The sequence below is a fragment of the Periophthalmus magnuspinnatus genome, chromosome 17, assembly GCF_009829125.3.
Source record: "Periophthalmus magnuspinnatus isolate fPerMag1 chromosome 17, fPerMag1.2.pri, whole genome shotgun sequence".
Lineage (NCBI taxonomy): Eukaryota > Metazoa > Chordata > Actinopteri > Gobiiformes > Gobiidae > Periophthalmus > Periophthalmus magnuspinnatus.
This window is the reverse complement of record NC_047142.1, coordinates 6,704,690-6,720,842: the sequence shown is the minus strand read 5'-3', so window position 1 is coordinate 6,720,842 and position 16,153 is coordinate 6,704,690. Positions and strand designations below refer to the sequence as shown.

The following is a 16,153-nucleotide window of genomic DNA, read 5'->3' as shown; positions in this document are numbered from 1 at the left end:
GGTCACTCATAGAAAATCACTACTTATCTCAAATCAAATAAAATACCAACATTGCCCTTTAGGAAAAAGACCTGCTTTAAAATGAAGCATTTGCTGTTCTTCATGTTTGATCTTCTACAAATGATGAAACCAGGTTCAAGATTTTACAGACAAGCTCAATGAGAGAAAAATCATAAGCTTCACATGACAAAAATCTTGCCTGGCCTGTTGTATTCCAGAGGAGCAGTGTCACTGCTGCTCCATTTTGAATGTGACTCTGTCTGCTGCTTCTTGTTGCGAAGCAGACATGAGGGACACATTATCACATTGTTTGGAGTAGAGAACACTTATCTGCCTGAGGGCAACAGTCCGGATTACACACAGCTCTTCGGTGAACCTCGGCTTGGGAATGGGTCGGTTACACGGAGAGCTTCACTCGGATCAAAGGATGAGTGGAGCTGCCTGCAGAGAGAGAGGAACATATGAGACCCACTCAGGTCCATATAACATCAGGCTCATTCACAAGATCTGAGATGCCTGAAAATGCAGAGGCACACAGTATATAATATAGGATGGATAAAGGAAGTCTGCTTGTCCTGTGGCATTACAGCTGCTGAGCTGTGATTGCTCTGGCTACAGGTTTTCTGATCTGGCATTAAATGTAAGATTAAGGCTCATAGCTCTACCATAGCCCCAAAAATGTCATTATATGATTTGGCCATATTTGTATGGAAAAATTAATCAATTAAATACATGTAGCACAATATAATCATTTACAGGACATGATAAGCATAAATAAAGTGAAGTATCAGGGCAGACCTACTTCTGAACAAAAGCCCGCCTACTGTGTAACGATTTCAATTAGCATACTTTCATTTTAAACACACACGTAACCCACATTAGACAAGTCCTCAGAGTGAATCATTAGAATATGAAGTGCTGACGATGCTCCTTTGAGGCTCCACTGAAGCACACTGCTCCAGAAACAGCTGAATAAAACACTTTGACACAAACAGAAATAACACTTCCTGCCAATTGCTTTGGGTAGAGGCATCCACAGAGAATAAAGGATGGGCAGCTCGACAGACTACTATCTTTACAATTGAGTTTATATTTATTTAGCTCTGACAGCACGGACACTGATCACAATGTCCTCTGAGCACTGGCCTGTTACAGAAGGACAAACTGCACCCAACCTGCATGACTCCAGCCGCCTCTGAATTGGGAGCACCGATATCCGCCAGCACTGTTTGCCCACTTTAATAGGCACATCGTGTCTACTGGGGTTTATGGTGCCCTTGAAATATTCTTTAAGACTTTCACTTTTGTACCAGCCTAGATTGAATAAGTTTATAAGATCTTCCACTGTAAGGTGACTTCACAGAGCTCAAAATTTCACTGATGACGAATAAGAACTAATTGAAAGGGGGTTTCTTAAATCAGTTAACTGCTGTAAATATAAAGACTTTGGGCTTACCGGTGCATTCACTGTTACAAGAAAGGTTAAGGTTACAAAAAAGGTCTCACCACTGTTAAATGTAAAGATGTGACACGGAACACTAAACAAAACAAAAACAGATTATTGACATCCATAAGAATATGAGCTACTCTCGGGTCTTTTCAGGCTGAGAATGAAGCAGCACAGTGCATTGGCGCCCTCTGCTGTTCAGTTATAGTACTGAAGCTAAACAATAGTTGCCTAATATTTCGTCCTTCGTTACAAATGCTATTGAGAAAAAAAAAAAGCTAACTTAACTAAGATGACAGCTTTAGCCATCTTGTGTATACTTATCCTATCATTAGGCGTGCACTTGCCTCGCTTTATAATGACAGTGGGGAAGCCCATACTAAGGGCCTGTCATGTCTTTGCTTTTTGTTTTTTTTTCTTTCTGCAGCTGCACCTGTCCCGGGCCATCACTCAGCCCCTACCCGGGAGAGACTGTTTCTACTGTGCACTGGAACAAAGGCTTTCCGAAACCCACTTCCCAAGGAGCTCCTGGGCAGGTAGGCCTCATTGTGGTTTATGAGGGGTCATAGGTCGTGATTCATTAGGAGATTTTGATTATTTATTTCGGCCAGGTCTGCATCTAACGTTTTCTTTGTGTATTTTATATGACTTGAATATCCATCGTCTCTGCTGGCTGTGGTTCATCTATTTATAGCACTACAGGGCATTAGCTCAATAGCTGTTTAGAAATGTCATGGAACACATAAAAGGGCTGTGTGCATTTCCAAATGTAAAGGTCATAAAAACAATCCACATTCGCAATTGACCTGATTTAGATTGATACAGTTTATTATTTAATCTATTAAAGCTTCAGCTGCCAGAACATGTGATACCCTATTGGTTATTATTAGTTGAGATTAGAGCTTATAAGGAGTCATTTTTGTTCTGTGACCCAGTGACCCCATCTCAGTTTAACACTAAAGGTCTGAGATTTTGTGATATTATTTGAAAGATATATCATATCAATTAGTCTATAATATTGTGTAGGCCAACTGACTTTATGATTTGGTTGTTTTTAGCAGTTGGCAGGATATGGAGGACAGCTATGAGACATTTGAAGAGGATTTAGGGACACAAAAAGCAGACTCACCTCCGCAGAGACCAAGTCGACCTATCCGCAGACCAGGTGACACACATTCAAACACACCGCAAGCCCAAACCCATTCTCATTTATTCCAAAACTCACAAGCTGAAATCTAGACAATTATTTGCAATACATAAACCAATTATCTCTTAAAATCTTGTAAATTGTTTCACACTGTAGAAAAAAATGTCAGCAAAGAAATCTCACAATAGGAACATGTTTGACTGAGGCTTGCATTTGTTGTTTCTGGCTTATGTATAAATCTCCCATCTGTCTATTTCCAGAAATGTATGCCACAAGAAAACTCAAGGAGGTAAGTTGGAACAAAGCCAGCACTTTAAATAATATAGAAGATTTCTTTTAAAAACTGTTGCATTGCTCCTGTTCACCAGGACATGGCTTCAGTACCTTTGCAAATAAAAGCAGAGCCCAATAATTTAGGCAGAGAGAGCTTCAGTAGATCAAGTAAGTATTTAAATTTTCTCATTGTCCTATGATGTAATAATGTAATGATTTTCTTCACCAGCATCCATGCCGCAAACTGTCTCCCAGAATGCGAGTCAGCCGGAAGTCCCATGGGAGAGTGTAACGTTAAACCGCTGTCTGTTCATTGCAATTACAATCCTTGTGCTCACCTCAGGATTTCAAAGACTTCATGGTAATATAAATAGATAATGAGAATGAATTCTTGATTCGTTTATGTGTCTCAGTTATCCTACATTCATAACATGTAGAAGCTTTGCATGGCCACAAGGTGACACTTGATGAAGAGGAAGATCAATATGGGATAATTATGAGAAGATCTGGGGCACTGAGACATCGGACAGAGGTAAAGCACATTTTTATAAAATGACATACACTTTAATAACCTCACATATTCTCTGGCTATAGCCCGAGGTAACCTTATGGGAGGTAGTATTTTCCTGGCTACCAGACCTTGATGATGATGATGATGATGATGATGATGATGATGATGATGATGACGATGAGGATGACGATGAGGATGAAGAAGTAAGAGTACTAAGGAAAAGAAAACCAAAAAGACGAAGAATTGTAAAAAGTCTGAGAGGTCTTAGGAACCGACCAATACCAGACAAATTATTAAAGCAAAGAGATGGCCCCTCAAAAGTCAGACAGGCCAAGAAATCTGTGGAACAAAATGAGGATTTGGGAGAAATAGCAAACTACCAAGATGACGATGTTGAAAATGTGGAGAGAGAATCAAAGAAAGGCTCAATACGGAAAAAAAAGCATTGATAAACACAATGTATAGTGTCATAATATGCCAATATTGAAAAGCTAAAAATAGATGCCTTTGGTAGAATACCAGTGATCTGTTATCATTAAAAAAAAAATACAAATTTTGGAAATGAGACAGATTTCTATTCAAGAAAAACTGGACTATAAATAAAGTTACTTGCTAAAAATTGTGTTAGAAGTGCAACTGGTATTTTATTCAGAGCGTATGAATCATTGTAATTTGTAATAGATGGATTTTCTGTACACACACACATCACTGAAAAATAGGATATTTTGTTACAAATGTGTTTATTACAAATGACTACAAACCAATAACATGTTTGGGATCTTTTAAATCATTTCTCATCTTGTACATAACCTATTCACTTTGACAACTACATGTTCAGCTGTGCAGATTCAAAAAAATATTAAAAACAAACAAATTTTGTACATGATAAAGACCAAGAGGGATCACAGTTATAGGCCTTCTGGAGGCGGTGGCCTCATGGGCATTGGAGGCATTGCCATCTGTGGGGGCATCTGTGGTGCACCAGGCGTTCCAGGGGGCAGTGGAGGAATAGTCATACCTCCTGGTGGGGGAGGAGGGAGGCCATCATTTGGTTGATGTGGACCACCCATCAGAGGAGGGGGGCGCTTTACTCCACCAGGAGGTGGTGGCCCAGACTGAGGAATAGGTTTCTCCATTTTGAAGTGAAATTGAAGGAAAAACTAATAAAGAGAACAATGTCATTTGAAATGAAATTATTTGAAAATGCATAGTGCCTCAACTCTTTGAGTGTACCTGCTTTGTTTCCTTGTTCCAATGTGTCCAGAAGCGATTTTCTGCTTTATCAATTTCCCGGCTTGGTACCTGGACAATGACAATAATGTTAATAACTGATCATATTAACTGTTATTAATATTAATAATAAAACTAAAACATATGTTTTTGATCAATCCTACACACAAAACTAGAACATAAAAGATACAACTGGAATATGCAAGTCATCTTGTATATTTTCAACAAGCTGAGCACCAGACGGCGCATTGCTGCCTTTCACTGGAATTAACGAGCTATTGCACTTCTTGCTTGAAGTATATTGTACTGTCCTGTATTAAATATAAAAACTACAAACGCGCTGAAAACCGCTGCAAAGAGAGGCCAAGCATCATCTGCATTGGCACAGATGGAAATCCCAGATAAAAAAAAGAGAAATATTGAGCTCTTCTATGGAAGTAAACCTTTTACACTTCATAAAAACAGGGACTGTTTCTTCCTTGCCACAGATCAGATGCTAGTCTACAGTGACACAATTGCAGTCTTGTTATCTAGACTTTCTCCCTTTTGTTGTCTCCCCAAGATACACTGTCTCCTCCACTAACAGACTTCTGGATGTTAAAGAAATGCCTTCCTCTCCGTTCAGTGTCCCATTCCTGTGATGTCAAGTCCAGATCTTGGCCAATTCCCCCCAAATTTGCCAAGATCCTCAATTCAGAAACAAGTAGTATGGGAAAGGAATGAATACCTTAAATGATATAGTTTCATAAGGTTCAGCTGCCATAAGCAAGTACTGCCAGCGACGGTCAGGTGGCTCAATGCGCTGTTCATAAGCAGACATGAAACGATGTCGGGGTCCAATGCCTTCTGCAATTTCTGGGTAATCAATCTAGAATTATAATAGATTACAAAAGTATTAGTCATTCTTCAAAGAATAATTTAACAAGCTTTAAATAAATGGGAAGTTTGAAAAGGCCTTGTCATAATAAATGAAGCAATTTACAAACCTGGAAAAGTAAAGACTGTTGTCCCGTTTCTGGGTCTCTCTGTTTGGTTACTAAATAAACATAAAAAACATCTACTTATTAGCCTAAGCAGTAAATAAATGGGAGCGTAAAGATACACATTTAAATATACCTTTATAACCAGGCCGCCCAATTTTAACAAACTTTTTGACCTCAACTTTAACTTTTGCAGGTGCTGGTTGAGCAGGAGCATCTTTGGCTTCTTTAGCAGCTCTCCGGGCTCTTAAAATAAGCAGTAATACAAATAAATCTTACCAGAACCAACCAGATGGAATTATGAAAAGGAACAAAATGTTTCAAAACTTAACTTACAAATTTGTCTGATGCTTTTTTCCCTGAGTGTGAGCCAAGTAGCTGCCCTGTTGAATAGAGTGGACACTTAGCATAGAAATAGAAAACGTGATAAAGAAGAAATTCAAAAATCATTCATATTACACATGTTAAGTACCTCATTGTTGTGCAGTGTCAAACAGAGTTTACACTCATATGACCCCAAATGATTTTTCATAAAATATGGGTCCTTATTTATGTCAATTGTCTCTAGAGCCAGCTGGCGTAACCTCTCTCGTCTGTCCCGGTTACTTTCAGAAGCGGAGGCCACTCCTCCACTCCCAGTTTTTCCTCCAGCTCGATGCTGGAAATCCATTTTTACAGGAGGTTAAAATATCAACTCTGAGAATGGGTCTCCAGAAGATCTATGAGTGAAAAGAAAATCTGATGTGAAACTTACAAACAGTTACACAAAATGCCACAGCCCTTTTGTTGCTTGAAAAAAACAAAAGAAAAATCAATATCCAGTAACATTTGAAGTGCACCAGTTGGTGAAAAAAACGAGTACAGTGTTTCACTATCTTCGCAGTGGTGAGCTAAAAGCTACATTGCTATTGCTATGTATATGTTTCATGTTTTTTGGTGGGTTTTTTAGCAAATTGATACCTATAAACAAGGTCGAAATTCAGTTCTATGATGCTGCACGATTCGAATCTAAGGAAAACACATTCAATTTCTCAGATAAAAGAGTTTTCCCAGCAATACTTACTAAAATCCAAACGTTGAGATCACGCTCACGCTGTTGTCGAGGAGACGCACAGTGCGCATGCGCGCCTTTCTTCTACGTGTTTAAAGCGCGCGACAGTCACTTTAAGTGCATTACCGCCTTCTACTGGCCAAGGAGACTTTATGTTTTATCTTGTAGAAGCGTCCTCTAAAAATGCAAACCGCATTTGTTAGATATTTTTGACAACATATACATCATTAAATGTTTTCTACTACACCGAATAAAATTTAAGTAGAGAAGCGTTTTGCCTTTCTTGAGCCTCGTGGCAAACCTTAGTAATAACAACGAGGAGAGGCGTGTCCGCACCGTGGAGGAGTCTGTCGACGTTTCTTACATCTGTTGTAAAAATCCTATTGTGTCTGTATTTTTTTTAAATAGGCGATGTGACGTGGTCTTCACTTTTTAAAACAAACTTCAGGTGTTATAAAACTGTTACGTACGATGTTTGGACTTTGCTGACCGTCGTGAAGCTGTAGTGCTGCTGTCTTACATGACACATTACCTGCGTCCAAAATGCGTTTCAATGAAAAAGAGCTTATTTCCTTGAGTCGCCAACCCTCTGAAAAGGCAGCTGAGTTGGGAATGCGAGGACCGAAGAAAGGAGACGGTATGTTTTAATTTTTTTGTATTAGCTTTTATACTTTCACTTTAGTTTGTCACATGACACAGCCAAGGCATGATAGTTAACAACTTTACACAGTATATGCTGTTTTTGTTTTATCTAACAGTTTTAAAAAAGAGACTGGTGAAACTTGTCGTTAATTTTCTCTTCTACTTTCGGACGGATGAGGAGGAGGTGAGAGACCTGCGGCTAAAGCTAGGCTAGTTACAGGAACTGTATGTAACCTGCGCTCTTTTTGAGTTTTTAAGAAGGTATTACAATCACAACTGAACCTGGGTGGCAACTTGCCAGTGCCTGCATATAGAAAACACATAGTAAGCATTCAGGTTATAGACTATATGATCCAGATTAGAGTCCTTTTAGGTTTAAAATAGCTGAATTTCACCATTGAAACTGGCAACCCAAATGAGAGACTCATGTGAGGCTCATTCTGCTTCCTGGTTGGATATAGTCTTGATAACCAAACTAGAAAATTAAAATAAACAACATGGCCATCTTGTTACCAGTAAGGGCAATATTTGATTTGAACATATCTGGGACATAATAAGGTTATAGAATTTAAAATCAAAACCTTACATACAGTTCCTTTAACAACAGTAAATGATAATACATATGTGCAGTTGTAGACAACAAATGTTAAGAAATCTGTCTTTGTCAGCCAATAGGAGCGTTACTTTTGGAACAATGCAGAGTGGAGCGGGAGGACAGTTTGACCTTCTCTATCAGTAAGTTTTTTTTTTTTTTTTTTTTGTTTGTTTTTTTCAAATTTGTCAAAGAAGACTTTTGTATAATGAGCTTTTATTTATTACTTGTTTGTAGTTTTTCTCGATGAAGCGGAGAGAAAGTATCAATTTGAGTGTGATTCAGAGGAGCAATGTGGAGAGTGGATCGACTCCATCATCAAGGCCAGGTTTGTTCTTGTCCTCTATTTGCATCATGTTATCTGTCTATATTTTCCTTTTCTTTTAGTGTTTGAATAGGAAGAATCTAATTGTATATGTTATTTTCACTTTATAAATAGAAATTCTAAATATGCTGATGAATGCCATTTAATAGATTGGTTAAACTCAATATCTATTGAAATGTCTTTTTTTTCTCTTTTTTTGCAGTTATGAGTTCATGAGAAAGAACCTCATATTTTATAGAACTGAAATCCACAAGCTTACGGGCAAGGTGAGATTTTAATGTTTATATATTTAGTACAGAATGGTGAAATGTGTATTTACTTCTTTTTCCCATCAAGGACCCATTGGAACAGTATGGCATATCAGATGAAACTCGCTTTCAAGTGAGTAATGGCCTCCAGCTTAAGGCTAGAGAAACATCCTCTCTGTAGACTGTGTATTATGTCCTATTTTAGCCATTGTAGCAGTCAATTATTGCTGAAAAAATGCATTTCTTTGTCAGTCTTCTGAATGTAAAGTGGATTGTAGTTCAGTTGAGTGATATAAGTATGTTAATATTTGGCTGAAAAAATCCATGTTTTATTTTCAAATTATTTGTCACCTTTCTTATAAATCTGTGACATCTTTTTGTATACAACTTCTGTTTTTACAACTTTTTAACATTTCCCCTAAATGTGAGGATGTCGTATGTGCTACTTGACCTTCAATGTTCTTTTAAAATAACTTCAAATTTGAGTTGAGCCACATAGTGTAAATGTATTATCACTTTCTATAGATAGACTTAATATATTTTGTATTTATCATGAAAGTCAAACTCTTTTTGATTAGCATTAGCACAATTTATATTTCAGTCTGTTCCTTTACCCAGATTAAAGGTCTTGCTATGTTGCTTTTTAAGCAAAAACATGCAACTGAATGTTTTCATTTTGAAACCTGTTCTTAAGCATGCATTTTATTTTAAATATGGTTTGATTCACTGGAACCTTGCTATTTTTTGTTTTTAGAAATAAAATATTTGGACAAATTCTATACATTTTTTCCCCCAATGTACATTATTTGTTTAGACATGATTTAGACCAGTGGTCCCCAACCTTTTTTGCACCACGGACCGGAACAATTTAGGTTTTATTTTCACGGACCGGCCTTCTACGCGTGGCTATGGAAGCCCGTTTCCGCCATGAAAAAAAAAAATAAAAGCCCCACAGAAAGTCGAAATTACGAGTTTTAAACTCGTAATTATGAGTTTAAAACTCGAAATTACGAGTTTTAAACTCGTAATTATGAGTTTAAAACTCGTAATTATGAGTTTAAAACTCGTAATTATGAGTTTAAAACTCGTAATTACGAGTTTAAAACTCGTAATTTCGACTTTTAAAACTACTAATTATGAGTTTAAAACTCGTAATTATGAGTTTTAAAACTACTAATTATGAGTTTAAAACTCGTAATTAGAACTTTTAAAGTCTTAATTGAGCTTGTAGCACACTGCAACTGAGTGTACAGAGCAGAGGAGACAGGAGGAGGACTGTTATGTTTATCACCTACATACTTTTAAAAAATGAATAAATTAAGCTCCAGTAAAGTTTCTGGCGTCTTGAACAAATCAGTGGGCCCTGAGTGCTGTTCTGACCACTCATGAGCTGTGCTCTGTGTCTGTGAGCGCTCGTTTTCCTGGTCTGAGCAGAGTGCCAGCTGGTCACAACCCCGCTGGTTTATTGAGGAAATTATTAAAATACCAAATTCATTTAATCAAAATTGATGAGGTTCACTTTTTGTAAATGTTACATTCCCAAAATTACGAGTTATAAACTCATAATTCATACTTTTAAAAGTCCTAATTACGAGTTTTAAACTCATAATTAGTAGTTTTAAAAGTCGAAATTACGAGTTTTAAACTCGTAATTACGAGTTTTAAACTCATAATTACGAGTTTTAAACTCATAATTACGAGTTTTAAACTCATAATTACGAGTTTTAAACTCATAATTACGAGTTTAAAACTCATAATTACGAGTTTAAAACTCGTAATTTCGACTTTCTGTGGGGCTTTTATTTTTTTTTTCATGGCGGAAACGGGCTTCCATACGTGGCAGATAAATATGGCAAAAATAAGTTAAGTGCATAAAAAATACAACTCACCACAGTATACCGCTGCATCAATGGGAGCCCTGCACTTGTTTCTTCTTTCCTTCTTGCTCACGTTTGTTTCTTTCAAAAAACTCTAAATCTTATCTTTTAATCCCAGGTGCTTTGTCTCCATGTGCCAAAGCAGTTTTGAAGGTTTCATTGCCTGATTCGCTTTTCCTCCGCATATTATGCAGAGCGGACTCTGCACGTGAGTCACCTGTAGCGACAAACCCACATTTTAAGTAGGACTCCTGGTGTCTGTTAAATTTATCTTTATTTTTCTTGGAGGTTGTAGGCTCCTCTTCTGGCTCCTCAGTTGTCCTTTCCCCCTTTGTTAAAAAGCTCTCCAAAGACTTTTGTTTTGGCTCATTTTCACTCTCTTGTGGCTCTACTTTTGTGCGTCGTGTCTGACGTGTTATACGTGATACGTCATCACGGAGACAAGAGCAGATCTAGCAGAGATATAATAAACTTGCCACTACATCAAATAGATGTCGGTGGCGATTTCTTATCGGGATTTTCATTATATATCTACTGTTAAACCTTTCCTGCTTCGGTCCCTTGACCGTGGTCGGGAGGCACAGGGGAGATCCGTCTTCTCCAGGGCCGAAGGGTCACTCTTCCTCCGGGGTTTAACTCCCTGTTCTTAACCTCAAAGTTGTTTGGAGTGTGGTGCGAGCTCAAAGACCACCCCAGTCTGTTGCTCAAGAGTTGGTGGCTTTATTATCTGTACTGCACTGTAATAACGCATCACTTCTGCTCTAACTCACACACTGTCTTTTTCCAAGTGCATCTGTAGACTCTCACACTCGCCGCTTCTCTGCGGGTTGAACCACACTATGCGCCACATGCACGCACACGCACCTCTCGCTCACACACCACACTGAACTAAAGCACATCGGACACACATCTCACAACACTACGGACGAGCTTATTAACGCGTCATGAGGGACGGCCGAAAGTTAGAGTCGGAGAAGATGCGGTCGCTGATAAACTATTTACTGTTTTTGGCCCGGTAGCAAATGCGTCACGGCCCGGTGGTTGGGGACCACTGATTTAGACCACTAATTTCACTAATGTCTTGTGAAGGTGAAGTGTGTAATTTGACTTAGTGGTTGGACCTGGGCAGCAGATGACATATGGGTAGGTCCTCGGAAGCTTGTATGTTTCAGGTCTGCACCAGGGTGCCAGCACTCAGCTGCACAGAGCTTGACGCTGAACTATTAACCAGCCTTTGTACATAGCTATGGGAAAGTGCTATGAAAAGTCACTGTTTCGGGATAGGCTCTCTATTTCTGTAGGCCCCTGGGTTGCAGCCCAGATAAACCCTTGCATTAAGACGGCCCTGGACAAAACTTGTGGCCTATAAATTACATTTCACTTTTGGAACAAGGTTAAAATGTGGAAATTCTCTGTTCATATGTCTGTTGATTTTGGTCAGGAATGAACACACATATCACATTTTTTTTGTCAACGGCCCAGATCATTGAGATACGTTTCCTTGGCAACAACAATTGTGATTCAAAACCTGTGACGTCACACTCTTCCCGTGGTGCTTTGCGGACGCAGAAGCCCAGAAGTAGAAGATCGTAAACTGTATATTGTTTTGTCGATAATAACACGGCTCAATTTGGTGTTACTAAGAGGAACATCATCGCCGAGAATATTTGACACCACATAACAGAGAGCGTGTATCGCGGGCACGGTACGTTGAAACATGGCCGTCGCATTTGAACAAACAATGTTGCTAAAGCTTTAGCTGGGCGGCTATGGGTTATGCATGTAAATACCAGTGTTAGCAGCCGCTAGCTTTGTTTTTGCCTGTCTATATTATTATTGGCTTATTGTGTTATTGTGTGTCCTGACAACACTTAAATCTCAACTTTCCAACGGGGCTCTCATTCCTTTGTTCATCCTCGTTATACTGCCTTGATATTTGTGTTTTAAAGATTAAACACAATTGGATTGCTTTGTTGGGGACACAGCGTCTTCCTCTTGCAGATAATTAAACCTCACAACAATTAAGCAAATGCAACAATCTGAACTGAGTCAGAAAAGTTTTATTGCTGTTGTCGGTGAACAAAATGTAAAAAATTGGGAATGTGCTTTGGCGATGTGGTGCAACATAAAAATGAAGAGTAACAGTTAAAAATGATAAAAACTAAAAAATTATAAAAGAAGTTTAATTCTTCCAGCAATGCTTGTAGATTCACCACTACTCAGCATTGTGTCTTGTTAATATGTTAATCATGTGTCTCTTTACATTAATTGTCAGATTGAAATATAACCATTGTATTGAAATTGTGTTTGCTTTTTTCCACCAGCTACAGTTATTACAATTGTCTATGTTGTAGGTGTCATGGATCAAGACTATGAGAGCAGACTGCTTAGGCAGATCAACATCCAAAATGAGAATGCCAGCCCTGTTGTAAGTAAAATATCACAAGACCAACCTTTTAATCGCTTGGCATTTAAGTTCAATTACATGTTTTATTTTAATTATTTGTCTTTTCAATACTCCCAATGAAAAAATAAACCCAAGCAAACTCCAGTCATTCATTTGACACTGTCACATAGTGTTGAGCCAAAATTTAACCTTGCAAGCCAAGTAACAGAATTTTGGCGCTTGTAGTTTACACTTCAAACAAATGGACCCCTCTTTTTTTTTTCTTTTGCTAAGAAGTCTTTTTTTAATGTTATGTGTAGAAAGTTGTGCGAGCTTTGACACCCACCAGCTCCCCCCTGTCCTCTCCGAGCAAGCATGGTGATCGGTTCATTCCCTCCCGGGCAGGAGCCAACTGGAGTGTCAACTTTCACCGCATCAATGTAAGTATGCAGTAACACTCTAAGGAAATGACTGCTCTCCTAACAAAAAGAACATTGTTATTGAATTGTGGAGTGTAACGCTTAAGGTGAAAACAGATTCTATGCTTTTAACTCTCTATTTTTTGTATTAAAATTTTGTTCAGTTTTGACATTATTCAACAGTACACTACATTCTCCACAGGAAATTGAAAAGTCACACAATCAAAACAGAAAAACCAAAGATGGCACAACAGACAGCAGCAAAGGTATTGGTAGTACAGTGTATTATTTTTGGAGATATGCTTTTTATATTTTAAGAGCTTATCTCAATTTCTGATAAGAAGTGACTTTACAGTAACATTACATATTTGTCCACTGAATTGCTGTACAATTTTTATATATTACTTGACGTTTGGATTTCAGCAGATGGCCTGGCTTACTCCGCTCTTCTTAAAAATGAGCTGCTTGGGGCTGGTATAGAAAAGGTTCAGGACCCTCAGTCAGAAGATCGCCGTTTATTGCCATCTAGTCCCGCCAAAAGAAGCCTTTTTAGCGTAAGTAATAAAATAATTTAATCAATGGATGTCAGATTTCAATTGTGTATATTCCTCTAATATTTAACATGGCCTGTTAAATCTTCTCTTTAGTATTCTGTAAGTACAAAAAGGGCTTTGTCTGAAGAAGATGGAAATACTGTGTCTCCATATTCTCTCTCTCCAGTCAGTAGCAACAGGTATTGCTTGTTTTTATTATTATTATTTTTATTTTTTAAATATTGAACCCAATAGCACTAACCTGAGCTTATTTGGTCTTGTAGTCAGAAACTGTTGCGCTCACCAAGAAAACCTACGCGCAAAATCTCTAAAATTCCGTTCAAAGTTCTGGATGCTCCTGAACTTCAAGATGATTTCTACCTCAATCTAGTAGACTGGTCTTCTCTAAATGTGCTGAGTGTTGGTCTAGGTACCTGTGTTTATTTGTGGAGTGCGTGCACCAGCCAGGTTTGTTACTTTTTTTCTTTTTTTTTTTATTCATTGTGACACATAATCACTGTGTGTCTGCTTATTCAGTTGTTGTTTTTATTGAATTATTCTTAGGTGACACGTCTATGTGATCTTTCTGTGGAAGGAGATTCAGTAACATCGGTCGGCTGGTCTGAAAGGGTACATTTGCTTTTTGTTTTTACAATCATACTTCAATGTGTATAATTTAGTGTAATTTGAAACTTTGAAGATTAAGCAATATAACTCATGGCATAATATTTTCATTTTTTTCTAATTCAAGGGTAATCTGGTGGCAGTGGGTACACATAAAGGTTATGTGCAAATCTGGGATGCTGCAGCTGGAAAAAAATTGTCTGTACTAGAAGGACACACTGCAAGAGTGGGTGAGTAAGGCTGGAGATGGTGTCCATTAATATTAGTACACTGTAAACAGTGAACTTTTTTTGCTTCTAGGTGCACTGGCATGGAATGCAGACCAGCTGTCATCTGGAAGTCGTGATCGAGTGATTTTACAGCGAGACATCCGAGCTCCACCTCTTCAATCAGAGCGACGCCTCCAAGGACATCGGCAGGAAGTGTGTGGGCTCAAGTGGAGTACTGACCATCAGCTCCTCGCCTCCGGTGGAAATGATAACAAGGTGCTTAAGCTTATCGCATAAAATGTTTGCATATGGAAATTTTTTTAAATCTATATTAGCAGCTACTACAAATGATTTTCTTTTTACTTGTAGCTGCTGGTGTGGAATCACTCAAGTGTCCTCCCAGTCCAGCAGTACACTGAGCACCTGGCTGCAGTTAAAGCTATTGCATGGTCTCCACACCAACATGGGCTGCTAGCCTCTGGAGGTGGCACTGCAGACCGCTGCATCCGCTTCTGGAACACGCTGACTGGGCAGCCGCTTCAGTGTACCGACACTGGCTCTCAGGTCTGCAATCTGGCCTGGTCCAAGCATACTAATGAACTGGTGAGTCAAATGCCATTTTTAGGGGGGAAGTACTTGTTTATATAGTCACTGTGTTCATTTAAAGTTTGATTTTAGTTGTGAAATATTTTCATTGCCACCTACAGGTTAGCACTCATGGATATTCACAAAACCAGATTTTGGTGTGGAAATATCCTTCTCTTACACAAGTGGCCAAACTAACAGGGCATTCATACAGGGTACTCTATCTGGTCAGTATCTTTATTTTGTAGCTGCAATAATGTTGCATTGTATATAGTTAATAAAAAATAATAATATGCGTACAGGCTATGTCCCCTGATGGTGAGGCAATAGTGACCGGAGCAGGGGATGAAACACTTCGATTTTGGAATGTTTTTAGTAAAATGAGATCAACAAAGGTATTTTCTGCCTCTTTGTAAGTTGTATTATGTCTTTATCATTGTAGATGCTAATCTTTCTTTTTCTCTTGCAGGAGTCTGTGTCTGTGCTGAACCTCTTCACTAGGATTCGGTAGTGAGCAAACTCTGGGCTACTAGGGGACACTCACTTTGAACTCTTAAAGCATAATGATGGGCCCTTCTTTGAGTATTTACCTGCAGTTTGTCAGGGGACCAAGGGTGATAAGCCAAGTTGTTGAGCAAACAGTGTTCCACATCAGAGATTGAGCCACTGTTCACAGTAGCCTTGATGAAAAGAGGCACCATAATGTTATGTTTACAGACTGACATTGTGCATATCTGCCAAATATCACGTTTGTCATTTGATTGTCTATTTATTTTTACTTTTTTATTATTTTAACATAATCTAGCACATTTACGTTTGTTAGAATTTACCTTTTGAATGTGGAGTTTTTGGTTTGATCTGTGGAGTATGTTTGGTTTTCAAAGAGATCAGAGAATGCAAAAGAATATGTGTCTTGTATTACCGTTTGCTGCAAACGGCTGAAACAAATGTGTACAAGAAAACTGCCAATATGTAGAGAAGACTTGAAGCAAAAAAACCTGAACTATGGAACATTTATTTTATGCAAGTATTAACTGATGTACACATGAAAAATCCATAAAAACATTTTAAAAT

The 16,153-nt window shown here is 38.3% G+C and overlaps 4 protein-coding genes across 5 annotated transcripts; 3 read left to right on the top strand and 1 right to left on the bottom strand.

The window, feature by feature from the left end:
* Positions 1–1,872: 1,872 nt before the first annotated feature.
* On the top strand, positions 1,873–3,982 carry LOC117385533 (nucleosome assembly protein 1-like 5). Its single transcript, XM_033982821.2, has 7 exons — positions 1,873–1,983; positions 2,506–2,612; positions 2,855–2,883; positions 2,963–3,035; positions 3,097–3,228; positions 3,305–3,399; positions 3,462–3,982. Exons 2-7 carry the CDS (start codon positions 2,519–2,521, stop codon positions 3,825–3,827), a joined length of 789 nt encoding a protein of 262 aa, XP_033838712.2. The 5' UTR covers positions 1,873–1,983; positions 2,506–2,518; the 3' UTR covers positions 3,828–3,982.
* Positions 3,983–4,101: 119 nt separating this feature from the next.
* sf3a2 (splicing factor 3a, subunit 2) lies at positions 4,102–6,770 on the bottom strand. Its single transcript, XM_033982121.2, has 8 exons — positions 6,652–6,770; positions 6,061–6,307; positions 5,925–5,971; positions 5,725–5,834; positions 5,595–5,644; positions 5,336–5,476; positions 4,612–4,680; positions 4,102–4,538 (listed from the first exon to the last, which is right to left on the bottom strand). Exons 2-8 carry the CDS (start codon positions 6,256–6,258, stop codon positions 4,287–4,289), a joined length of 867 nt encoding a protein of 288 aa, XP_033838012.1. The 5' UTR covers positions 6,259–6,307; positions 6,652–6,770; the 3' UTR covers positions 4,102–4,286.
* On the top strand, positions 6,759–9,224 carry plekhj1 (pleckstrin homology domain containing, family J member 1). 2 transcript variants are annotated; one of them, XM_033982130.2, is made up of 6 exons: positions 6,759–7,276; positions 7,398–7,465; positions 7,950–8,016; positions 8,111–8,201; positions 8,401–8,464; positions 8,535–9,224. In XM_033982130.2, the coding sequence occupies exons 1-6, from the start codon at positions 7,183–7,185 to the stop codon at positions 8,625–8,627; spliced, it is 477 nt and encodes a 158-aa protein (XP_033838021.1). In that variant the 5' UTR covers positions 6,759–7,182; the 3' UTR covers positions 8,628–9,224. The 2 variants fall into 2 exon arrangements, with proteins under 2 accessions (XP_033838021.1, XP_055084299.1); XM_055228324.1 differs by having other exon boundaries at positions 6,781–7,276; positions 8,126–8,201; positions 8,535–8,815.
* A 2,640-nt stretch (positions 9,225–11,864) lies between these two features.
* Positions 11,865–16,153, top strand: LOC117384927 (fizzy-related protein homolog). Its single transcript, XM_033982107.2, has 14 exons — positions 11,865–12,028; positions 12,678–12,751; positions 13,030–13,149; positions 13,331–13,394; positions 13,552–13,682; positions 13,776–13,861; positions 13,946–14,129; positions 14,226–14,291; positions 14,413–14,515; positions 14,586–14,770; positions 14,864–15,097; positions 15,202–15,306; positions 15,382–15,474; positions 15,549–16,153. Exons 2-14 carry the CDS (start codon positions 12,683–12,685, stop codon positions 15,588–15,590), a joined length of 1,482 nt encoding a protein of 493 aa, XP_033837998.1. The 5' UTR covers positions 11,865–12,028; positions 12,678–12,682; the 3' UTR covers positions 15,591–16,153.